The sequence below is a fragment of the Hydra vulgaris genome, chromosome 15 (assembly GCF_038396675.1).
Source record: "Hydra vulgaris chromosome 15, alternate assembly HydraT2T_AEP".
In the NCBI taxonomy this organism is placed as follows: Eukaryota; Metazoa; Cnidaria; class Hydrozoa; order Anthoathecata; family Hydridae; genus Hydra; species Hydra vulgaris.
Genome location: NC_088934.1, coordinates 42854644 through 42881231, shown reverse-complemented (window position 1 = coordinate 42881231; position 26588 = coordinate 42854644). Strand labels below are relative to the sequence as shown.

The 26588-nt window shown below is 27.0% G+C and overlaps 3 protein-coding genes across 4 annotated transcripts in view; 1 reads left to right on the top strand and 2 right to left on the bottom strand.

Moving 5' to 3' along the window:
• LOC100205615 (large ribosomal subunit protein eL28) overlaps nucleotides 1–26588 on the top strand; it is a 102451-nt gene that overhangs the window by 357 nt on the left and 75506 nt on the right. The window lies entirely within an intron of this gene.
• LOC136091424 (keratin-associated protein 5-1-like) lies at nucleotides 3871–14136 on the bottom strand. Of its 2 annotated transcripts, XM_065818995.1 has the most exons (6): nucleotides 13924–14136; nucleotides 11784–11891; nucleotides 11315–11434; nucleotides 8008–8127; nucleotides 4502–4621; nucleotides 3871–4069 (listed from the first exon to the last, which is right to left on the bottom strand). In XM_065818995.1, the coding sequence occupies exons 1-6, from the start codon at nucleotides 14006–14008 to the stop codon at nucleotides 4050–4052; spliced, it is 573 nt and encodes a 190-aa protein (XP_065675067.1). In that variant the 5' UTR covers nucleotides 14009–14136; the 3' UTR covers nucleotides 3871–4049. The 2 variants fall into 2 exon arrangements, with proteins under 2 accessions (XP_065675067.1, XP_065675068.1); XM_065818996.1 differs by lacking the exon at nucleotides 8008–8127 and having other exon boundaries at nucleotides 13924–14096.
• Nucleotides 21855–24193, bottom strand: LOC136091368 (uncharacterized). Its single transcript, XM_065818842.1, has 2 exons — nucleotides 24095–24193; nucleotides 21855–23643 (listed from the first exon to the last, which is right to left on the bottom strand). The coding sequence occupies exon 2, from the start codon at nucleotides 23305–23307 to the stop codon at nucleotides 22711–22713; it is 597 nt and encodes a 198-aa protein (XP_065674914.1). The 5' UTR covers nucleotides 23308–23643; nucleotides 24095–24193; the 3' UTR covers nucleotides 21855–22710.

The window sequence follows — 26588 nt, the reverse complement described above, 5'->3', positions numbered from 1 at the left end:
TTTGGTTGATGTATAAAAATACATAAATAAACAAAAAACTATTATATAAATATTTTTATTTAGACAATAAAAAAAAAGGAAAAAACGATTTATTTACTATTCTCCTTATATTAAAAAAATCGGTTAGAACCTTGTGAAACCAACGCGACGAGTTGCATTTTGCTCGATTTTAGCTTTCTTAGTTATTAAAATAAATTTTAAACGTTTATTTAATTTATTATTTTTTTGTTTAACAAAATAAATGTTAAACAATAATTGACGTTTTTGTTTAACATTTATTTAATAGCAATAAAAATAGATTTGCCCTTAATATTAACAGTGTCTATAATAAGCGCAAATCTGTTATTCCTCCTTTCTTACATGGTTCAGATTTTTAATCAATCTCATCTCTTGATTCTATAGTCACATCCTACCTGATATAGCCGACAAAATAGTTGATCCGCTGCTTAGCGTATCATTCCAGCTTCTGTATCTAAAGCGGTTTCCTGCTAGATTCATCTACTGCTTATGTTCCGGACAACATACCAGTTATAGTCTTTCAGAAGTGTTTTCCGTAGCTGTTGTCAATACTTTCAAAACAATTTAATAAGTGCTTATCAGAGTCTTGTTTTCCATTCTGCTGGAAAATGGCATCATCCATTCCTATTTTTAAAAGTTCTGGAGAGTATTATAACTACTGTCCCATTCCGTCCCAGTGTTCTTCCTACCATTAGCAAAATTATTTAGTCATTAATTAACACTTAAAATCTCATCTTGAAACTACTAACTTACTTTCTGATCATCAATATGGATTTTGATCTTATCTTTCTGCTACTGATTTGTTAAAGGTAATGACTGATAGGTTTTATCGTGCATTAGACTGATGTGGAGACGTTAGCGCTGTTGCTCTCGATATTTCTTAACCCTTTGATAAAGTTTGGCAAGCTGGTTTTCTCCATGAGATTTCTTTTTAAGGTGTACCAGGTAAGATCTTTAAGATTATTGAATCCTTCCATTCCAATCGCAGTATAAATGTTGTACTCAATGCATAGTACTTTTCCTGTAATTTCAGGGGTTCCTCAATGCTCTATACTTGCCCATTAACTCTTTTAATTTAGATTAACAATCTCCCTAAAAGTCTAACATACAAGATGGAATTGTTTGCTGATAACACTACGATTTATACTTGTCTTGAAAAAATGCCAACATTCTTTGATTGCTTGGAGGGGGCATTTGAGCTTGGAAAAGATCTCACTTCTGCTACAGCATGGGGCTCTCAGTGGCTGGCAAACTTTAACTCAGATAAAACTCAATTTTTTCAGCTAATTGTTATTGCAACAACCTGTCTTTTTATATTTATGTACTCAATAAGTCACACACACACACGCACACACACACACTCACACACACACACACACACACACACACACACACACACACACACACACACACACACACACACACACACACACACACACACATATATATATATATATATATATATAAATATACATATATGTATATATATATATATATATATATATATACATATATATATATATATTTGAATTTATTTCATAATAAATCATTTACAAAATATTTTGAGTTAAGATATGACCGGAGCAGGTAGAAGAAAAAAGCCTTATCATCTTTTTTTTTTTTTTTTTTGTTATTCACCTCCTCTAGGCCATGAAGGCCACTACAGATGAAGAGGTTGCTTAATAGTGGTTATAACCCTCTCTCGACTCTATAACTCCGAAACACGAACCTCGACGAACAAGCCCGCTGCGCGGAGAAACAATTTGAGCGCGGTACTACCAGGGACGTGGTGGGGATCTAGCCCCGTTGTATTGTTTACACTATCATAAATCTATCATAAAATTTTACAATATCAATAAAGTAATATAAATACTTTTAAATAAACATTTTACATTTTTTTTATACATAAAAAAAGAACTATTTTTACATACATAAAAATATATATGTATAAAAAAAAAGGAAATAAATACAAATATTGATAAATAAGCAAAAAAAATATGTTTTGCTTTTTAGCAAACGAAAGAAAAGTTAAGAATTAAAAAAAGAAGATATTAAAAATAAAATAGAACTTGAGATATGTTATAATGAAGTAACTGTTTTTTTAAAATAATTTTGAAAGTTAAAAGTGAAATTATAGTTTTACTTTCAATTGGAAGGAATGAGTTCCACAAATGTCGCCCTCGGTATGTTATTGAGAAATTAGACTGTTTTAATAAGGTTTTTGGTACCTGATAGTTGTGCAATGAATGCTTTGTTTGATATTCATAATTTATAATAACAAAAAGGTCGTTAAAAATATTTGGCAGTATACTACATATTTAAATTTAAATCTATATTGTATATTTAAATCTAAACATGAATAAAAGAATACTGTAAATATTTAACTGATAAACATTAAGCTCTCCAAGCTTTCTAAGCAGTGGATTGGCAATGGTGTATTTATTAGCATTTAATATAAGGCGACTTGCTTGTTTTTGTTTGTTTAAGATACGCTTTAATTTTGATGGGTAAGTGTTGGCCCACGCAATATTACAATAACCGATATAGCTATGGATAAATGAAAAGTAGATAAGTTTTAAGCAGTTTTTATCCAACATACGTCTTGTCTTGTACATAATTCCAATACTCTTTGAAATTTTATTTTCTATCAAATTAATGTGGTCTTTCCAACTTATTTGTAGGTCAAGTAAAACGCCTAAAAATTTAATGCGGAATGTCCGTTGTAAATTAGTTTTTTCTATTGAAATATTTGGGAGTTTTACGGGGAAAGTTTCAGATTTGGAGGATTTAGAAAAAAGAAAATATTTGCTTTTAGTTTTATTTAGAGATAGTTTGTTGGCTTTTAACCATTCATTGAGGTTGTCAAGCTCACGATTCATAGTGATAAAGATTGACCCTATGTTTGAGTGGGTATAAAAAATCTGAGTGTCGTCAGCAAAAAGATTGAAATTTAATACACTAGAAGATAAGTAAATATTTTTTATATAGATAATAAATAATAAAGGCCCTAGAATAGTTCCCTGTGGAACTCCGCAGAAAATGTTTTCTAGTTTAGTAGAGGTTTTGTCATAAGATACACGTTGTTTGCAATTATTAAGATAGGAAAAAAACCATTTATAATTATTATTTTTGACTCCATAATTCCTAACTTTGTAAAGAAGAATATTATGGTCCACAGTATCGAAGGCCTTTGAAAGGTCAATAAAAACCCCAAAAGTATATTGGTTGTTTTTAAATCCGTTTAAAATTTCTCTAACTAATTTAATTACTGCATGTTCCATCGAGTGCCCTTTTCTAAATCCGTACTGATTATTACTAAGCAATTTATGTTTTATAAAATAATTGTATAGCCTATTATGCATTATTCTCTCTAGAATTTTGGAAAAATATAGAAGTATTGAGATAGGTCTATAATTAGATAATTTAGAAATATCACCGTCTTTAAAAATTGGAACTACTCTTGCTAGTTTTAAGAGGTCAGGAAAATATATATATATATATATATATATATATATATATATATATATATATATATATATATATATATATATATATATATATATATATATATATTTAGATAGATACAAGGTAAACGGATGGGCAAAATTGTGAACGTTTTAAAACCCCTGAGTTATTGCAAAGCTATCAGTTATAAAGCAATAAAACTTTGTATATGTAATCATAATAATTGATTGCCTGCATGAATTTTCAGTTTGCAAGTAGAAAAATTTGAAATAAAAACTTTATTTGGTCATGTGACCGATGCAAGATGACTATTTATGCAATTTCTGCCTCCAATATCATATAAATTTAAAAACTATAAACCGCTCCAATAAAAATTAGAAAAATAAATACGCGTCGCAAAAATATAATTCTAATAAAAATAAATAAATAAATAATATTAATAAATTCATTTTAAAGTATACAATTTCAGTTAAATATATATTTCAAAAGTTTACTTTTGTTACATCTTTTAACTGATTATTTACAAAATTTTTGTTCTTTGTGGCAATCTTCTTTGATTGTAGCCATTAATCTTTCTTTATTTCAACTGAACAAAAATGGTAAAAAATGTCAGTGTAATATATATATATATATATATATATATATATATATATATATATATATATATATATATATATATAATATATATATATATATATATATATATATATATATATATATATATATATATATATATATATATATATATATATATATATATATATATATATATATATGTTTGTATGTAAAATAGAAAGGGATGTCTGGAGTAGAATATATTTAGCTGTGATAACCTTAAATAAAAACGGAATAGTGAAAGAAAAGTTATTCAAAAGTTATTTTAATGATGATGGCAAAGAGGATCTAGGGGAGCCAAGGTCTCGCAAGTAAGAATAGCACCCACGCCTTTTCGTAAAAAAGACGCCACTGTAAACAACTGAAACAAAACAAATATTAGTATAAAAGAAATCAGGCTTACAGATTGGAATAATTGGTTTGGAACACGAATACGTGCATTTTCCGCAATTATTTTTTACAACACACCTACTACCGAACTTGCAGAATAATGTACAAGGTTTACAGATGGTGAACGGACATACTAAAATAAAATTGAAAGAAAAACTCAGCTTCATCATTTTAAATTAAATCTTTTTTAAATTAAAAAAAAAATTGTTATAAAGATATATATATATTTATATATATATATATATATATATATATATATATATATATATATATATATATATATATACATATAAATATATATATATATATATATATATATATATATATATATATATATATATATATATATATATATATATACATATATATATATATATGCATATATATATACACTAGCATGCAAAAGTAACTGGACAAGAGCATAACTTGAGATAACTTTTGAATGAAAAGTCCAATTTCTTTCAAATTTTCACTAAAATGTCAAAAAATTGATTACAAATCTAAAAACAAATGAATTTTTACTAAATCTAAACAATCTAATCTTAAAGTTCATTTAATTAAAAAAATGAGCGTGCAAAAGTGTATGGACAGAAAAAAAAAACTTTAATTAGATTTTTTTTCAAACAATTTTAAAATTGAAAATGCTTTATTTTAGAGTTAATTGCTTTAGTACTTCGTAGGATGACCCTTAGCATTGATTACTGACTGAGAGTGACAAGGCATTGAGTCCACCAGCTTCATAATCACAATAATTTTGATTTTTCCCCATTCTTGTTTCAGAGTATTCAATAAATCACGTTTACTTGTTGGTTTTCGACCTGAAATTTATCGATCAATGAGCTTACATAGACATTCAATAGAATTAAGGTCAGGACTTTGCTAAGGCTATTTGATTAATCGAATTTCTTTGGTTTTGAAAAAGTTTTTCACAAGGGTTGAAGTCTGCTTTGGGTCATTGCCCTGCTAAAATATCCATCCTCGAGCCCTGAAAAATGTTCCACGCAAAATTCTGTCTTGGTAAATGCTGAAATTAAAGAACTTTATACTGTAAAATATAGTGTTGACACAATCAAACGTCTTTTGAGGTCTGCAAATCTATTTGGAAGACATCCTACAAAGAAACTTTTTATATATAGAGAGAATTGAAAAGCACGCTTAAGATTTGCTAATGAACATTTGAATTGGGTAAGAAAACAGTGAGTGAAAGTACTTTTTAGTAATAAATTTAAGTTTATGTTATTTGGATCTGATAATATTAGATCAGTCGACACAAAGGCCATAAAAACGATCCTAAATACCAGCTAACAACAGTAAAGCACAGAGGTTGAAACGTTATGAACAGGGCTAACTTGAATAGAGATTGTATCGGTCTTATCCATTTGATTGATGGCAAAATGGACAAAAATATGTACTTGGTACATATTTTTGTATACTTAAGAATGTTATGTTACCACATGTTAAAGACAAAATGCCTCAAGGAAGGATGTTCTAGCAGGACAATGACCCAAAGCACACTTCAACCCTTGTGAAAAACTTTTTCAAAACCAAAGAAATTCGATTAATCAAATAGCCTTAGCAAAGTCCTGACCTTAATTCTATTGAATGTCTATTTAAGCTCATTGATCGATAAATTTCAGGTCGAAAACCAACAAGTAAACGTGATTTATTGAATACTCTGAAACAAGAATGGGGAAAAATCAAAATTATTGTGATTATGAAGCTGGTGGACTCAATGCCTTGTCACTCTCAGTCAGTAATCAATGCTAAGGGTTTCCCGACAAAGTACTAAAGCAATTTACTTTAAAATAAAGCATTTTCAATTTTAAAATGTTTAAAAAAATCTAATTCAAGTTTTTTTTTTCTGTCCGGACACTTTTGCACGCGCATATTTTAATTAAATTAACTTTTAGGATTAGATTGCTTAAATTTAGTAAAAATTCATTTGGTTTTAGATTTGTAATCAATTTTTTGACATTTCAGTGAAAATTTGAAAGAAATTGGACTTTTCATTCAAAAGTTATCTTAAGTTAGGCTCTTGTCCGGTTACTTTGTACGCTACTGTATATACATACATATATATATATATATATATATATATATATATATATATATATATATATATATATATATATATATATATATATATATATATATATATTGTATGTATGTATGCATGCATGTATGTATGCGTGTATGTATGTATGTATGTATGTATGTATGTATGTATGTATGTATGTATGTATGTATGTATGTATGTATGTATGTATGTATGTATGTATGTATGTATGTATGTATGTATGTATGTATGTATGTATGTATGTATGTATGTATGTATGTATGTATGTATGTATGTATGTATGTAAGTAAGTATGTATGTATGTATGTGTGTATGTATGTATGTATGTATGTATGAATTTATGCAAGTAAGTATGTTTGTAAGAATGAGTGCATGTATGTATGTATGTTTGTATGTATGTTTAGTTAACTCGGCATTAAACCGGTATTATGTTGTAAGTATAACAAAAATAAATGTGTTAAACTAGTTTTTAGCCAAACAAATAATTTTTTGTATTAAACCTTAAATAACTTTTCGGTTAAAATTATGTTAAAATTTTTTCAAGTGAGTTTATGGAAAACATTTTGTTTGCTATTTTTTTTTATTTTTGGGTGTAAACGGAAAAATTCGGTCAACTTTAAATTAAGATTTCTCTAAAACTATAAATGCTTTTTATTTCATTTTTTTTTTAATATTAAATATGTTTTCATCAATTGGGGTTTTAACTTAACATAAAGGGCGTTGATGGTTAATTTAACAGGTGATCGAGTTTTAAAGCGTGTTGATGCCATCAATTCGCAGATTTTTCTTTTTTATCTTATTGGCGGTATTAATCCAATTTTTTTGGAAGTCTATTTTATATTTTGTTGCTTTACCTGCCTTTCAAAAATCTCCTTTAACTATTGCCCAAAAATATTCAATCTTGCAAATTTTCTTGCTAGATCTTGCTGTGACTAGTTTGGATTCCTTGCTAAAGAACTGAGAGTCGATTTTACTTTTTTGGATTTATAGAAAGTTTTCTTTCTTCCACTTTCAGGTTTTCTTTCAAAACTTTGAGTAGTCTTAAATTTATTTATAATACCTATTACTGTAGATTTTGGGACATTTGTACGTTTAGCAACCAAGCAATATGAAGTCGATGGATTTTTGCAAAAAAAATTCGTAAAATGCGTAAAAAATTTTTACGCATCTAAATTTGTTGTTTGTAAACAAAAGTTTATCAATAGAATTAAATATAATGAAGAAACCTTTAATTAAAAAAATAAAAGAAACAAAATACATTTGTGGTTTCAAATAAATCTCAACTTAAAGATGACCGGATTTTTTCGTGTCCACCCGATTGTTATCTAAATCTAAAGGAGCCAAGGTTTCGCAGGTAAGAAAAGCACCCACGCCTTTTCGTAAAACGCCACTGTAAACAACTGAAACAAAACAAATATAAATATAAAAGAAATCAGGCTTACATGTTGGAATAATTGGCTTGGAACACGAATACGTACATTTTCCGCAATTGTTTCTTACTATACATCTACTACCGAACTTGCAAAATAATGTACAGGGTTTACAGATGGTGAACGGACATGCTAAAATAAATTTAAAAGTAAAACTTAGCTTAATCACTTTAAATCAAATTTTTTTAAAATTAAAAAAATTATTACAATGTTAAATAATTTTCTTATATATTTTTTTTATATATATCCAAAGATACTTTCACTATATATTTACAACCGAAATCACAAAACAATATCATGGTTTACAGATTCAAAAATTCAGTTTAAATAAGAAGAATTTAATTTAAAAGCATAAAGTTTGTATATACATATATATATATATATATATATATATATATATATATATATGTGTGTATGTGTGTGTGTGTGTGTGTGTGTGTGTGTGTGTGTGTGTGTGTGTGTGTGTGTGTGTGTGTGTGTGTGTGTGTGTGTGTGTGTGTGTGTATATATATAAGTCTGTGTATGTATGCATGTATGTATATATGTATGTATGTATGTATGTATGTATGTATGTATGTATGTATGTATGTATGTATGTATGTATGTATGTATGTATGTATGTATGTATGTATGTATGTGTGTGCGTTGTACAGTGCCGGAAAACCAGGGCCCTCGGTACTAAAAGTTTTGGTGGCCCTATTTTTGCATTAAAAAAGTTATTAATGTAGGATTATTGAGTAAAAAAGTACGTGCATCCCTTTTTTTATTTTTTTGCCGTTGAAAATAATTACAACTCTCGTATTGATAAAATATAAACATGGCGGGGGCAAGAAGAAGACAAAATAGTCTTATCGCCAAGCTCCCAATAATCCGTAAATAATATAGCCATCAAATCTTGTCATTAAAAATGTTGTCAAATATAAAAAGTAAAGTAAAAAGAAAAAATTTTTTTAAATAAAGATAATAAACTTTAAAATTTATTTTTAAATATAATTGAACACAAAGCAAAAATAAAAAATAAACAAACGCAAAAAAAAATTCAAAACTATGTATAAAAGTTTTTAAATATATTTTTTTTTTTAATTTTTTTTTTTTAGGTGCCCCAAGAAGTCCTTACGGTCTTGTCACAGAGCCCGCGGAAGTGCATTTAACCGGGAAGTTCACGCCTCCTTCCTTACCGTGACGCAAAAATTAGTCCAGAGCTCGTTTCGAACCTGGATCTCCTGCTTATAAAGCATGCGCTCTAACCACTGTGCCACGGCCGCAAATTATTGCGATTAAGAATTCCTAATTATGAAATATAATGAAAAGAATTTAAAATTTTAAGGAAAAATTTTTAGTTTTTCATAATAAGAAAATAAAAAATATTAAATAAGTTTTTAAAGAACTAAATTTTTAAACCTTTGCAAATAAAATGAAAATATACTATATAATATTTTAAAGGCCAACAAATAAATACAGCTCTAGAAGAAGTCCTTCATGTTTTGATTAATTAAAATTATTTCTTTTAGTTTTGATTTTAAGATATTTTTGTTTGCGAGCGTTTTGATGTCAATTCTAATTACTATACTCCTCTAGCTGGCCTGGTCTAGGGGGCCTCTAGCTGTGATAGAAAACTTAGTGGCTTCAAAGTGAATTTTAGCTTGAATATAATTATTGTTTGCATGTCTAGTAAGATATTTGTGCTGTATTTTTTTAAATAGTGTTTTAAAATTATTTGGCATCGTATCGTTATTGATTTTATGCATAAAAATTAAATGATGATATATATTTCTTTGGTAAACATTTAAATTTTTTAGATTAATAAGTAGCGGCTTTGAATGAGAGAGACGGTCTGCGTTGGATATTATTCTTATGGCATGTTTTTGTTTGTTAAATAGTTTGTTTAATTTTTTTTTATTGGTGCTGCACCAAGCAATATTAGCATAATTGAGATAACAATGAATAAAAGAAAATTAGATATATTTTAAGCAAATTTGATTTAGATATGGTTTTACCTTACTGCGTATGCTAAAGCATTTAGAAATTTTATTTTCAATTAATTTTAAGTGGTTTATCCACATGACATTTTCGTCAAGAAGAACACCTAGAAACTTCATTGAGTGTTCTCTTTTTATAATTCCTTAATGTAAATATTTACCTAAGCACATAAGCCTTTTCTTCATGATATAAAAAATTATGTGATAAATCTGGTATTTGTTATTTTTTTTAATATACTACATTTTTTTTTTTAATATATTTTACATATCTTTCTTTAGTTTATAATTAGGATATTTGGAAAAACATCTTATAAAGAATAACAAAATTAGGTAATAGGCATTGTTATACAATATGCCCTTAAATATTTTTTTTCTTATATCTTTTATCGATAAAATTTTTTATTATATCATCAAAATCGATCTTGCGAAAAATATCTGGTTCGATAGACAATTCAAAATTAGGTTGCTGATTTTTGCTAAATCAGCAGCATAATTTTGCTTTTCCTAAACATGCTGGAAGTTTTCAAATCTCTATAGATGAGAACGCAAAAAACTTAAAGATACGCTGCTTAATGCAGGATTACCTTGTACAAAAATATTTTAGATATTTTTATAATATTTATAATAGATATTTTTATAAATAAAGTAGAATAGTAATAAATATAACTGTTTAAATCACACTATTGGCATTATTAATTAATTCACAATAAAATATTATATTAAAATATTATTCAAATTAAAAAATACCTTTTTTCAAATTTTTGAGGGCCCTAATTACATGGGGAACCAAGGCCATGGCCTAGGCGGGCCTATTGGGTAATCCGGCACTGGTGTTGTATGTATTTATGTATGTAAATCAAAAAGAGTTGTCTACAGTAGGATGTTTTAATTACGGCAAACTAAATAAAAATGTTGTTAGTTAATTCGGTATTAAACCGTTATTATGTCGTCAGTATAGCAAAAGTAAATGTGTTAAACTAGTTTTCAGCCAAACGAATATTTTTTTGTATTAAACCTCAAATACATTTTCGTATTGAAATTGGGTAAAACTATGTTAAAATTAATTCAAGAAAATTTGTGCAAAACATTCTGTTTGTTTTTTTGTTTTTTATTTGTTATTAATGTAATTCCAAAAATATTGAATAGTTTGTTACATAGCTCCGCTCCGGAAATAGCGAAACAAAAGTTATTCAAAAAATATTTTAATGATGAGGGTATACAGGACATCTAAAAGAGCCAAGGTTTTGTAGGTAAGAATAGCACCCACACCTCTTCGTTAAAAACGCCACTGAAGACATCTGAATCAAAGTAAATATAAATATAAAAGAAATTAGACTTACTTATTGGAATAATTGGCTTGGAACACGAATAGGTGCATTTTCCGCAATTATTTTTTACTACACATCTACTACCGAAAGGGCAGAATAATCTGCATGGTTTACAGATAGTGATTGGACATTCTAAAATAAATTTGATAATAAAAATCATCTCAATCATTAAAATTAAATAAAATCTATTTTAAATTAAAAAAATATTTAAAAATTTCATATTTTTCTTATATATTTTTTTGCATATTTCCGCAATTATTTCCTATCAAACGGCCAGAATAACGTACAGTGTCTATATATATATATATATATATATATATATATATATATATATATATATATATATATATATATATATATATATATATATATATATATGTTTTTGCACTCAGCTAAGCAATCGTGACAGTAATTTGGGACGCTTTGGTCTCCAAGAGTTTGTCATTTTTTAAGGCGAACTTTCTTAAATAAAAAAACTTACTTTTGCACACAGCGTTGCAACCGTTACAGTAGTTTGGAACGCATTGTGAACCAATTGAACAATTATGATTAATACATGGATTAACCAAACAGTTAACTGGAAAACAGGCTAAAATAAAAAAATGAAGTTCTTAATCAAAGTATACTAAATGCATTGAAATATTATATGTCAATGTAAAATATTTTAACCCGAATATATTTTTGGTATTTAATAAATATGCTAAAATCTTTATTCCTAAAAGTCTTATCTGATAAAAAGTTTTCATCCTGATTATTTATCGTATCGGGTATATATATATATATATATATATATATATATATATATATATATATATATATATATATATATATATATATATATATATATATATATATATATTATATGTATATATATATATAAATATATATATATATATATATATATATATATATATATATATGTATATATATATATATATATATATATATATATATATATATATATATATATATATATATATATATATATATATATATATATATATATATATATATATATATATATATATATATATATGAAGACCTCAGTGGAAAAACCTGCGTTGTCACATTTAAAAAGTATTAAGAAAGTATTTGTTGATCATTAATAAATGTCTTTATTTAAAACGAAGAAAAAAAATTTTTGTATAAAAAATTACAAAATGTTTTGTTTTGAATAAATTTTAAATAAAATAATTATAATATAAACTTTTTTAAATTGCTTAGTTTCATTTGTTTTAAATAAAGACTTTTATTAATGATCAATAAATACTTTCTCAATACTTTTTAAATGTGACAACGCCGGTTTTTCCACTGAGGCCTTCATATATATATATATATATATATATATATATATATATATATATATATATATATATATATATATATATATATATATATATATATATATATATATATATATCGTTTCGGGTATATATATACTTCGCAATATATATCGAGTATCATCGGGTATATATATCATCGCAAATGGCGGAAGCGTTTATTTAACGGTGAAAAGGAAAAAAAAAGGAAAAATTAATTTATTATAGCTTAATCATTATTTTTTTATGATTAATTTAATTTACACTTGCTTTCATTTATTAATATTACTGTTGAATTTTTTTGTTTGTTTATTTTATTTAGGTGTCACTCAAATGTGTCACTAGTATATATACATATATGTATATATACATATAGGCCTGTAGCAACCGGGGGGGATGGAGGGGGATGGAGGGAGGGAGGGAGGGGAGGGAGACATCAGAGACTTTGCCACACACACACACACACACACACACACACACACACACACCAATAATCTTTTATATAAATAATTTTGTAGTCAGTTTTTAGAAAAAAAGCAAGGGATTACAAATTAAGAAATAAAAGAAAAAAAGGATAGAAAGGACCTAATTTGTTATCCGTTTTTTCGGCAGTTCTTTTGACAAAAAATGTTGACCTACGACTATTTAGCCTACCCTGTAGTTTATTATTATTATTTGTATTATTATTATTATTATTTTAATTGTTATTGTTATTACTATTATTATTTTTATTGTTATTATTACTCAATGGTTATACTATTTTTTACACATCTAACCCAGTGAGCACGATACGTTTTTTAAACGTTCTTTTGACGTTTTTATTAGGTTAAAACCTAATTTAAACGTTTAAGAAACGTTTTAAAAACGTACCTTACCGACTGGGAAATTTAATTTTAAATAGAATATAAGATTTTTTTATAACAAATTAAGCAATTCATAACATGCGTTAAAATTGATATAAATTTCAAACCTCCAGAATAAATGCAAAAAGCCTACTGAATAAATGCAAAAAACCGTCAGATTAAATGAAAAAAACCATTTGGTTCGCACGAGATTAAATGCACCCGTACCAGATTAAAAATGCACCAGATTAAAAACAACCGTATTAAAAAAGAATTTTGTCCGTGAGAAACTTTTTTGTTTTTTGTTTTCATTTTTGTTTATATTCATTTTAAATAGCAAAATTAATACCAAAAAGAATTCAAAATTAATACCAATTAATACCAAATTAATTACCCAAATTAATACCAAAAAGAATTCAAAAGTTCTTTCTAATGAATTAAAAAGTGGTTTGTAACTTACGTTTAATAGGTGGTAATCCCTGCGACATATGCAAAATAAACATCATAAATATGTAGAATTTCATTCTTTCAATCAGTTTAAACATTCGCTTAATATATTTCTTTTTAATGTTTTACATAAATGATTTGAAAATTCGATTTTATAGTTTTTTGACAAATTACGTAAATAAAAGTTTATAAAATTTGTAATCTTAATTTGTTATTTACGTTGGTCAATGTGACGTTAATTTTTTCACCGACGAAATTACTCATCATTAGTAATTTGTTCATGCGTTTCCAACATAAAGGTTTTATGGGAAATCGCTTTTAAATGCTATAATTTTAGCTTACGATATTTGTATGCTCAATATTATTTAATACAACAATAACCATAAAGTTTTAAAACTGTAAAACCTTAATGGGCGTTTTATTGTGACTTTTGTATTAACTGTAAACGCTTTGTATTTCTATATCTTTAAATAAAAAAACCAAACAAGTTTGTAAACAACTTTATTAAACTTTATAAATATATTTTTATTAATAACTATATCTTTATTAAACTCAATGAATATATACCCCATGCCAAAAAGTGATATGGTTCGATTTGATTTTAAACTTTAAAAAAAAAAATTTTTTTTTAAAGTTTAAATTATGTTTATATTATTTAAAAATGGTAATTTCGTCTGAATTTAAATTTACAGGGTGTCAAATCTGATACTTTTGGCTCCAAAATAGGGTAACCTGAGGCAAATTGAGATTTTGGGAGAATGTTCATAACTTAAGAAGAATCACGTTTTTACAACAAAAAATGATATAAAATTGAGATGAATCACGTTTTCCAACAAGAAAAGATTACCCTACTAAAGGATCCAAATTTTTGACGTATATGCATCCCATTGGGCACGTGTCGTTCGGAGAAAGTCCATCGGAAGTTTTACAGGCAGTTAAACGTCCGTAAGTTGTCTGATCGACGTGCCCCGTACGTCGTGCGCCCTTTGGGATTGAGGTTATCTACAATATAATGTATTATGGCTAATTTTTAAGTAATGAATTATATTTCATTTTAATGTTGTTTAGTCAATATACACATAGTCAGTGCATGACATAAACTGCTATTATTATGTATATATGCGTATACCAGATGTGCCGCCTGGGGATATACGTCATATAAAAATTTAACTAATTAATACTAAATATATTTTATTACAATTAATTAATGATTAAATAAAATTAAAACAATTTAAGTTAAATGACTCAACGTATGACTTATACAACGAGTTGGTATTCTATACTTTACAACGAGTTTGTATTCTATACAAGAGTTGATGACTTATTTTCACTTAAAAACTTATTAGTTTGAACTTTTTACTAGTAGTATAATATATAAAACAATATGTTTATTGATTTAAATATGACGTGATTAAAAAAGTGTAGTTAGCAGCGAAAGAGTACGGCACTTTTTCTAAGACTTTATTAGCAATAAAGTTTTAGTTTAAAATAAAAAATAATATCAATTAAAATTTAAATTAATTTATTTCGTTTCCTGATCAAATTTTGTTTATCAACAAAAAATTATTAAATCTTTTATTTTTATATAAATTATATTAGTTAGCTGGGGTTGATTTATTTTTTCAGAGAACAAGTTCTCTCACTATATAAATGTACATATATTTAAATATATAAATGTATTTAAATAAATAAATATATCTAAATATATATATATATATATATATATATATATATATATATATATATATATATATATATATATATATATATATATATATATATATATATGTATATATATATATATATATATATACATATATATATATATATATATATATATATATATATATATATATATATATATATATATATATATATAATATATATATATATATATATATATATATATATATGTATATATATATATATACATATAAACTTCTGTAGGTTCATCAGAAAACATTCTGATGAACCAACAGAAGGAGAAACAGCTGTCGAAGAAAAAAATAAGTTAATTGCTTCTTGTAATGAAGTCTTCTGGGCAATTTTTGGGCTTAGTTACCATTCTATAAAAGTTTTGTTTGATAAGTACAATCTAATTTAAAGTTAATATTACAGTTAATTCCCGGTAAGTCGAACACCGGTTAAATCGAACTTTTGTTATCTCGAACTGTTTCATTTGGTCCCCTGAAATTGTCTAACTGATTACTATTATAATTCTCTGGTTAAATCGAACATCAGATAACTCATACTTTGTTAAGTCGAAGCATTTTTTGTCCCTTTTCGCCAAATTTCTTCAGATAACTCGAACTTTTTGTATACGTAATATCGAAATCAAAATATTATTTTGGTTTTCATTACCCTGAAATATAATCAAGTTAAACATGATTAAAAATTTTTTTTAAGAAGTCATTTTATATGAAACATAATAACAGTACCCTGATATTTTCTGACGCAATTTTGTAACCGAATAATAAGGAAGATATTGAATTATATCTAATTATAGTATATAATAATAGAAAAATAATAATAGATTAATAGAAAAAATGAGGGAAATAAGGAAGCCTTTTTTTGCTAAACTTTTTCCAATGTTTTTTTTTAAGTGTATAACTTAAATAGTTGCTTTTTTAACTCAAAGTTTGTAACTTGGCGACAATTGCAACCAAGCAAAAGTTGAATACAAAAATTGTTAAAGTCAAATACAACGCACTGAAGGAGGTATTAGATGGCATCGCAAGTCAAAGGACACTTTAAAATATAACGTACCAAAGAATACCTTATGTACCTGGTTGAGAAACAAGGAATAAAATTTTGATGCTACGGAGAAAGGAAACAACATTAAACGTCTGCGTTTGAGGAAAGGGTCATTTGCAAATTTGAATCAAGCCTCCCGAATTTGACTTGTTTTATCGGCTCCAACCAAATAAACTTTTACATTTTAAAAATGAAAAATGTGTTGGTAGGAAACACGGCAAACTACGTCTTACAGGAATAGTATCGGCTCATGCGTTAGGTAAAAAGCTGTCAATGTTTGTTTTTGGCAAAGTTAAATTGCTCAGATGTTTTAAAAATGTAAAGTATTTGCCCTGCTGTTATTGCAGTTAGAAAAAAATTTGAATGGATGACACGCTATTCGAGGAATAGGTTTGTGAAATTGATGGCAATTTACGAAGGAAGGACTAAAAATTGTTTTATTAACTGATTATTGTCCATGTCATCCAATCATTGATAATCTCGAATCAATAGAACCAATCTTTTACTACCAAACACTACCTCTAACCTCCAGCCGATGGACCAGGGTAGAATTAGGTTACTTAAAGCCCATTGTAGAACACTATCTGTTTAAAAAATAATTCATGCAATAGATAAAAATGCCTCTTCCGGAATTCAGTGTAATGGATGCCATGCAAATGCTTGATCTTGCTTGGGGGAAGATGAAGGCCAAAACTATCTGCAATTGATTCGCTAAAGCTGTAATTTTAGAGAAAATGTATTTTGACGCCTCAGTAGATCTGGATGATCTCTTTGGGTAATCTTAAAGACTAGTAAGAAAAGCATGCTAACCATACATCCCAGTTCTTCCCTGAAGGAACAATAGCAAAAGATGTCGTGTCCATGGATGTCAACATTGCCGAGCCGATAATGAATAATGAAGAGATTAAATAAGACGTTTTAGGAGAAAAAAATTTAAGGCTGAAGAAGATGAATATAGTGATGTATATTTTTGACTGAACTAATATGCCCTTAATCGGATGATGCACGTCAAGCCCTGAAGTTACTACGAATCTACATAATATTAAGTGAAAATGGGGAGTGTATTTATAAATGTATAAACCAAATAACTTTAGTTGTGGAAAAAAATTATCAGAGAAGCTAATACAAGCTGGTATACGTAACTTCTTTCACTAAAATTATTTCACAATTTTTACTAAAGTATATTTTTTGGAGTTCGCCGTTTGAAAATAATTACAATAACCAAGTAAATAAATAAAAATTTACATGACAGGAGCAAAAAGAAGACTCTAGTTGTCTTATCACTAAGCCCCGCAATATATACCATGCATAGCATTGCTATGTATAGTATATATTACGGGGATTAGTGATAATACAAGTTATAATTTACGGGGATTAGTGATAATACGGGGATAAGATAATACAAAATCTTTTAAATATTAATTAAATTTTCTTTAAAATTATATTTTAAATAAAAAAAGAAAAAAAAATAAAGAAAAAAAATTAAAAAAAAAAAAAGAAAAAAAAATTAGAGATAACAAAGACAAAAAGATAAAAAGTGAATGCACACACTCACATATAAATACATGCCAAATAATTAGGGGTACTTTTTACATAAGATTTCAAGAATATAACTTTTTTACATCCTCGGTAATAAACAAATGATAAAATTAAATCGTGTAAAAATTTACAATAGAACTTTTTTTTATATATATATGTGTATACATAAAATCAATAAATATATTCATAATTATATAAATCAAATCATGATTACTCTTATTTAACGCCTAAGAAGAAATTTAATTCATTGTCGTTTAGTAGAAGAGTTTGCCTAAGTTTTGTTTTAAATTGGTTAAGCGAAGAGAGTGTTTTAAGATCATCATTTAAAAGTGTATTCCATAATTTAGGTCCTCTATTTGTAATTGAGTATTTAGTGGCTGAATAATAGGTTTTGGATTGACTAAAGTTATTTTTTGTGAATCATGTGCTGTATTTATGATTTAAATTTTTAAATATTGAGTAAAATAAAGGCGGTGCCGTTATTTTATCAAGTTTAAACATTAATATAAGAATTTGATAAAGATATATTTTGAAAACATTTAATGTATTGAGTTTACTAAAAGTATTTTTGTATGGGAGAGTCGAGCTTCATTTGTAATAATCCTAATTCCATGTTTTTGTTTGCAGAGAAGTTTATTTATTTTTGTAACGTTGGTGCTGCACCACGCAATATTTGCATAGTTTAGGTAACAATGTCTAAATGGAAAGTATATGTATTTTAAACAAGATTGGTTTAAAAACTGTTTAGCTTTATACAGTATTTAAATATTATTTGAAATTTTATTCTCAATTACATTTATATGTTCTCTCCAATTAATATTTTCATCTAGAATTCCACCCAAGAATTTTAACAATATTTCCCTTTTTATTAAATTATTATCAATAAAAAGATTCGGTAGTTTCCATGGAATATTTTATTTTTAGAAGCATGATGGAATAATGTGCATTTAGTTTTATTAATTTTAACTTAAATTTAACTGTATTAGATCCACACAGAAAAAAAAATTAACTACAAAGCTTACAAAATTATGCAAAAAAACTTCTAACTTAAATAAGCAACAATCAAACTTTTTCATGAAAAATATGAAAGAAAATAAAATATCTAAAAAAAATTGAAATATGTTCTTAAGTATCTGTGCATTTATTTTTAATCTTTTTTTGTTTTTCTTAATATTAAGCTTTTATCTTTCCAACGATAAAAACAGTAAAGATTCAACGATAAGGTCCGTTTTATAGCTAAAAATAAGCGATTTTTCTTGGCCTCATCCATGGATTGTGCTTTGTTTATTGGATAATATAAGTAAAATCTCAAAAATATGAATTTTATTATTAGTAAATGTTACTGTTTTTAGATTTTACGCATGAATGAACTTTATAAAAAGATTACAATGGAAAGAAAAAGAAATTCAAAGACCTTGGCGTTTGTATAATTAGGGGTCTTTAACGGAAAAAGAAAAAAAAAGTAAAATAAATAGTAAAAATTAAAGTTTATGGTAAAAGATTTTAAAAATAGAATTAAAATATACCTACACCTTTATCCTGTTTAATCACACTAATCGGCAATAAGTCTATATCTTCAGGTAACGTTTTCAGATTCGATACAAAAAACCTCTAATCTTACAACAGTTTACACCAAAAATCTTTCACCAAAAAGGTCAGCAAGTTTTAACTATAAAATTCATGAAAGTCAAAAATCATGAAAATTTTTATACATAATTGTGTAATGGAAACTTGCTGAATATAATTTCTAAAGTTAATGATGGTTTTGTTCCTAAGAAAGGACGTCGCAAATATTTTGAAACAGATGGCATACTATTACGAAAAGTGGATCTAGAACTTTTTTAAAATTTTGGATTATCATTTGATTAAATTCCACATAGACTCTTGGTCACCTGCATAGAATGCGCTTAAACAAATTAATACCTGAGCATATCTCGATGACATTTGATGTGCCTTAGGGCAAGGTTTTTGGTTCACTACTATTAGCCCTATTTATTATATTATTATTATATATAACTTGCTGACCATAAAATTTTTTTGGCGAACTTTTTGCTAATGATGGTAATATTGTCGGGCTTATCAAACTGCTGTTTAATATTATCTTACTTCAAGCTGACATAGATAAAGCTGTTGCAACTAGCCTTGCAACTGGCAAATGATTTTTAACATTAAAAAAGCGCTCTTCTTCAGTTAAGACAATTTTTACTTGACATACGTTGAGCAATGTCTTTATTATGAATTTGAAACTTTTATAAAAGCAACCACTGGTTAAATTCTACAATATGAACAATATGTATAAACTTCATGACTATTATAACTTTTTTTTAAAAAAACTCTATTAAGCCTAGTTTTTAGAGCAAAATTTATTATACAGTTAAAGTTTAGACATAAAAAGTTTGGAGCTTAAAACCTGAAACTCCTTCAAAAAAGTTTCGAAACTCTCTTAAATAATCTATTAATAAAAATCTTGGATCCAAGTCTTTTAATAGGTATTGGTATATGCTAAGAGTTTTCAGTGACTTGTTTGACACCACTAATCATAAATCCTGTTTGATATAATAACAACTCTATGAAGAAAAAACATTAGGCTATTTTGCTTTAAAAAATACCTGAGAAACAGGAAACAATACGTCATCTATAAAATAAGTCCAACAAAAAAAACTTATAACTTTTAGAGTTACTGAATGAACTATCTTAGAACCATTATTTTTTTAGTGTATACAAATAACTTATACTTACCATCAAAAGAATTATATCCTACATTTCAGACAACTCCAATCTACTTTATTTTCACAAAGTTATTAAAAACTCAGGGGCACACAGGATTTTTTGATCTTTCAGATATGACACTTTCACGAATTGTGCTAACTCCAAACTCAAGTATGCTTATACCTTTGCCAAATGAGGAGAATTTGCAAAAAACTGCATTAATGGGGGCGCGGGAACAAAAATACCTAAAATTTCGCCCCCTGCTCAAACGTGAGGGCAATTATGTAGTAAAATTTTCAACTTTACTATCTCATATTAAATTTAAATTCATCAATAGGTTTTAAAATTTATTCAAAAAATATTGTAAAATATAATAGTTATAACAATGCAAAATTTACAAACCCCTCATTACAAACCTTTGTAATTTACAATATTTTTAAATAAAATTTAAAACCTGTCGATGAACTTAAATCTAGATTTATATATATATACATATATATATATATATATATACATATATATATATATATATACATATATATATATATACATATATATATATATATACATATATATATATATACATATATATATATATACATATATATATATATATATACATATATATATATATATACATATATATATATATATATATATATATATATATATATATATATATATATATATATATATATATATATATATATATATATATATATATATATATATATATATATATATATATATATATATATATATATATATATATATATATATATATATATATATATATATATATATATATAGGGGAGAGTTGCCTTAATTGGAACACTTTAGGAAAAAATATTTATTAACCAAAGATGGCTTAACTATGAAAACATTTATGAATTAAATAATATAGATATACAACCCTACTATGCTTTATTAATGATTCGACTCTATTGATCGCACCCTTATTGGATATAAACTTTGATTTTTCAAGGCACCATTTTGTTCCAATAAAGGCAACTGGTCTCCTTGAATGGAACACATATATTCTTTAATTAGAACAGTTCTAATATTTGAATAAATTACAGCTATAAAACTTATGGCTCAAAGGAAAAATTAATTGATTAGCTTTTTAATAAAAGATATTTAAAAGATATAATAACAAATAAAAATTACAACAAATATTTAATCCTTTTTTCGCAATTCATAAGTCTTTTTTTCTTGCAGCTTCTGCACTTGGGATGGTAGTGGTGATATGTGGTGTGCTGTGGTGGCAATGGTGATTTTATTTGATGTGCTCAATTTCATTTGGTCCATGGTGATTGAGTCAAGTGCTACTTTGCTTTCCTGTGGTTTTTGCAATAGTTTGGCAGTTATTGGATTTAGTGAGAGCTTTTTTTTTGTAGATTTTTTAATTTGTTTGGAAGCTATTTGATTTAGTGTGTGCTTTTGATTTCTTGGTGTAATTTCTAGAGCACCTCTATATGGGGAGCTTGTAAGATCAGCCGCCTGAGTTGTTCGTGATCTTCTTTTTTTGTTTTTTACTTCAAGTGAAACCACTGGCAAAAGAGACAAAGTTGAAACTGAAACATGACATTTTAATTTTTTTTCACTTGATTTATCTGTAGATAGTTTTGTCATCCCATCTATACTTTCAGATGACTGAAGATTGTTTGAAGGACCAACATCAGTAAATGAAGAGGCTGTAAAATCAGAATCAGTGAATACATTTATGTCCAAAGGCCACAACCCACTAGCCTGAAATCCTTTCATAGCAATTCTCAATGATGCTGCCTGACTATATGCGTCACCAAATAATTCTGCAACTTGCCAAGTTGTTACTTTGTTGTGATATATGTGACCGCATCCATTTTCGCATAGCTTCATCATAGTATGTACCAAGTGGTCCAAAGAACGCAACGTCTAATGGTTGCAGTCTGTGTGTAGTATGGGGAGGTAGTGATACCATACGCACTCCAGCATTTCGTGCTAGATATATCGCTGCCAAATTTTTTGAATGTGTAACATGACCATCAAGTATCAACAAAACTTTTGATTGTTTTAAAGGTTTAACAACTTTAATGAAATGATTGAGCCAATCTAAAAAACCTTCATTCGACATCCATCCTTTCTCTTGAGTACTAAATACAGTTCCTGGAGGTGCACCATTTGTTATTTCTGGTTTCATTCTTTTGCGTTTATATATTAACATTGGTGGAACATAAAATCCTGCTGCAGATACACAAACTACAGCTGTTACTGAATTTCCTCGTTCACTACTAGTCATAATTCCAACTCGTTTTTTGCCCCTTGCACTAATAATTTTTATCTGACCATCTTGTACTGTTGATAAACTAGTTTCATCCATATTATAAAGTCTGTCTGGAGTTAACTTTTCTTCCATGTATAACTTTGAAAGTAAATTAAAGAAAGATATCAAATCAAATATCAAATGCTAGACGACGAAGATCATCAATCCTTAATCCAAAGTACATCGATTCTAATAATAAACAGTGATCAGCTAGTTCTGTTTCAATTTCATTAGGTAAGGTGGTAAGTCGACCATGAAATTTCATATTTGCAACAGCAACTTTGTTTTTTTCATTTATATGCCTTGACAAAGTTGCTTTTGGAATACAAAATTCATAAGCGGCTTCATTTAAGCTGATTTCTCCTTGTTTTATTGCTTCAACAGCCTTTTTCAAGTTTTCTACTTTCCATATTTTCGTGGTGTTTGCATCTAAAATAAAAGCAAATTACTATGAAGATACATAAGGAGAGTTTTATAATCTTATTACAGGCTTATTTTTTCATATATTTATTTGTTATTCATATATGATTAAGTTAATTATATACTCATTATATAATCATTATTTTTCATCATTTTTGTTTAGTTAATCATTAACTATATAAATCAAAATCTATATAAACTATATAAAGTTTGCAACTTTATATATTAACTTCTATATACAGTAAAAAACTTATGCTGGGTATATACTTTATGTTGTCTTACAAGTTTATCCGTTAAATAGGAATGTACAACTGTTGTAAAACTTTTACATTTTATTTTTTACTAAAAGATAAAATGATTTGTTAATTAAAGTATACGGTGTTTACAAAAAACTTTATATCCTTAGACTATGACTAGACTTTAGACTATGAAAAAAATTTTGTGAAAAATCATTTCATACTTTAAAGCAAGACTAAATACCAATTCCAAAAAAGCAACAAATGTCTAACAATAATACTATGTCTATAAAAGAAATTCGCTTTAAATAATATTATACAGTCGGACTAATGAAATTTTCTGATAATTCGGACGTCAAGTAGCGTGTTATGAGATGACATCGTTTCAATTACGGCAACTTCTGAAGTTTCAATCTGGGCAACATAGGACCATGGTGTTGTAGCAAAATATTTACATACAAGTAACAACTTACGATATAAGCTCTTAATATCACATAGACTTGAAACCCTTAAAATTTAAAATTTTAAAAAAGTTATCATCAAACTCAATATCGTTAAGCTTCTGTAATCGTTTAAATGCAACGATAAAATTAGATCGCAAAAATTTTTTTCTTTAAAAAAAAGTAATTTTATTCACATACGTGCAGTTTTTAAGTTTAAATACTAGAAGTTTCAAAAAATAAAGAAAATTATTTTCTTTACAAGAAAAAATATTCATGAAAGTAGAATAAGTTCCAGTTTCTAAATAAAGCTAAGTGTTCCAATTAAGGAGCTGTTCCAATTTCGGCAACTCTCCCCTCTATATATATATATATATATATATATATATATATATATATATATATATATATATATATATATATATATATATATATATATATATATATATATATATATATTTATATATATATATATGAAGACCTCAACGAAAGAATGGTCAGAGTCACAAACTTGATTTTTTTGAGTTATTTTATTGTAGCCCTAAGTTCATACATTGTCTACATGAAACGATTAATCGAAAAGAGATTGGAGTCTTTGAGTTAAGGGAATTTTAAAAAACACCGCAAATTGGCAGAACGATCAGAGTCTCATGTTTACAGCGACAAAACAATCAAGCTATTTGTCAGCTGGCTTATTTTCTATCACATGACATGTGGAAGCCAATCCTGCGCTGTTTTAGTTAGACGTCTGCTTTAAAGATGGCGGAAAGCAGTACTGATCGCCCGGTCATTAATGACAAACCAAAGAAAAGAAAAAGAAACTTTACTCATAAAGAACAGCTGAAATTTTAACGCAAATTAAGTCATGAAAGAGAGGAAGATTGCAAGTGCAAGATGAAAGGTCTTAAAGCGATTACTGACGAAGAAAGAGACGGTCTACTCTATCAATTTAACTTGATTAGTAGCAAAGATGCGCAAGACTCGCACCTCGCGTTCTTTTTTTAAGTGAAGATTCTTTTTCTACCCATCCCAAATAACAACAAGTAAATACAAGACCTTCGCTTATTGTTCCATTGCATAATAAGTCGACTTCAGCATTTGTTAGTCTTAGTATTTTTTTAAATGTTGATTGAACTGAAAAATTTATTCAAACCATGCAAAAAATGTTGAACTGTGTTGGCTCTTTCTCTCTCCCTCTCTCTCTCTCTCTCTCTAAAATGCCATTCATGCTTAGAATAAGAAAAAGTTTGGCCAGTGTTTTTGTTCGAGAGAAATTTCTTGAGCAATTTAACATTAAACTTTGTTGTGTAAGTCAAATTATATTAGACGTGTGTGGAGTATTCTCAGCTATTTTGTTGATTCATTTATGTGTATTAAGTCAGAGTAAAAATTATTGGGTCAATTTTAATAAATTTACTAGTGAATAGAATTTCTGTACAGGATGGAAAGTTCTTCTGTTTCTTTTTGGGAATTTTATTATTTAATATAGCAGAACTTGCAATATTTTCCATATTCTATATTAAGACTACTCTAGGATCCTGTAAAATAGTATAAATATAGGTTCACTAATCAACACAGGCACACTCCGTCTCAGGCAGATTTATTTTGTTAGCGACATCGTGTTATAGCCTTGGTATACGTGTACTGTGACCTTTGTATATTACTGTAAGTTAAATTTGGTATTTGACTTTGTTCATTTATTTAATACACTTTTATTTGTGTTGTGGCCGTGAATACGATCCATTTTAAAACTAATTAAAATTAATAACGCGGTCATAACAGATTAAATATAATTTTGTCACACAAAAAATATTAATTGTAGAGCTAAAACAATTCCTTATCTTAGTTATCTGGCATTAATTTTGTAAACATCCTACAAAATAATAATAACAGTGAGTAAAAAAATATTACACACTTATTGCTCTTAATTTCTGAAAATAAGTGAACTAATTTTTATCTAAAGTTGAAATCAATGGAGAGGCGACGACCTCACAAAGAGGAAGAGAATGCTAACTTCAGGGACTTCTTCTGTGAGTACAAGGTCCGGTTTATTCGAGCTGGTGAGCCATCTGCTCTGTCAAAGACAGGTAAGCTTTATTTTATTTGTTATAAACCTGTGTTGCAAAGGTTGTGAAATAATGTTGAGTGATTGGTTACTCGTTTACTTTTTTTTTACACTTAAAAAAAAAATTATGTAGGCTTATGTTGTGTTGGTTTTTCAAATAATAATACTATTTAATATTGTTGGTTTATCTGTTTTACCACAGAACGTCCACCT

Coding starts and splice junctions, on each gene's coding strand:
- LOC136091424 (XM_065818995.1), bottom strand. CDS start 14,008: ATGTTTAAACTGATTGAAAGAATGAAATTCTACATATTTATGATGTTT. Junction 11,892..13,923: donor GGGATTACCACCTATTAAAC/GTAAGTTACAAA, acceptor TTTTTATTTTAG/CCTGTTTTCCAGTTAACTGT. Junction 11,435..11,783: donor TTGCAACGCTGTGTGCAAAA/GTAAGTTTTTTT, acceptor AATTTATTTTAG/AATGTCCAATCACTATCTGT.
- LOC136091368 (XM_065818842.1), bottom strand. CDS start 23,307: ATGGAAGAAAAGTTAACTCCAGACAGACTTTATAATATGGATGAAACT.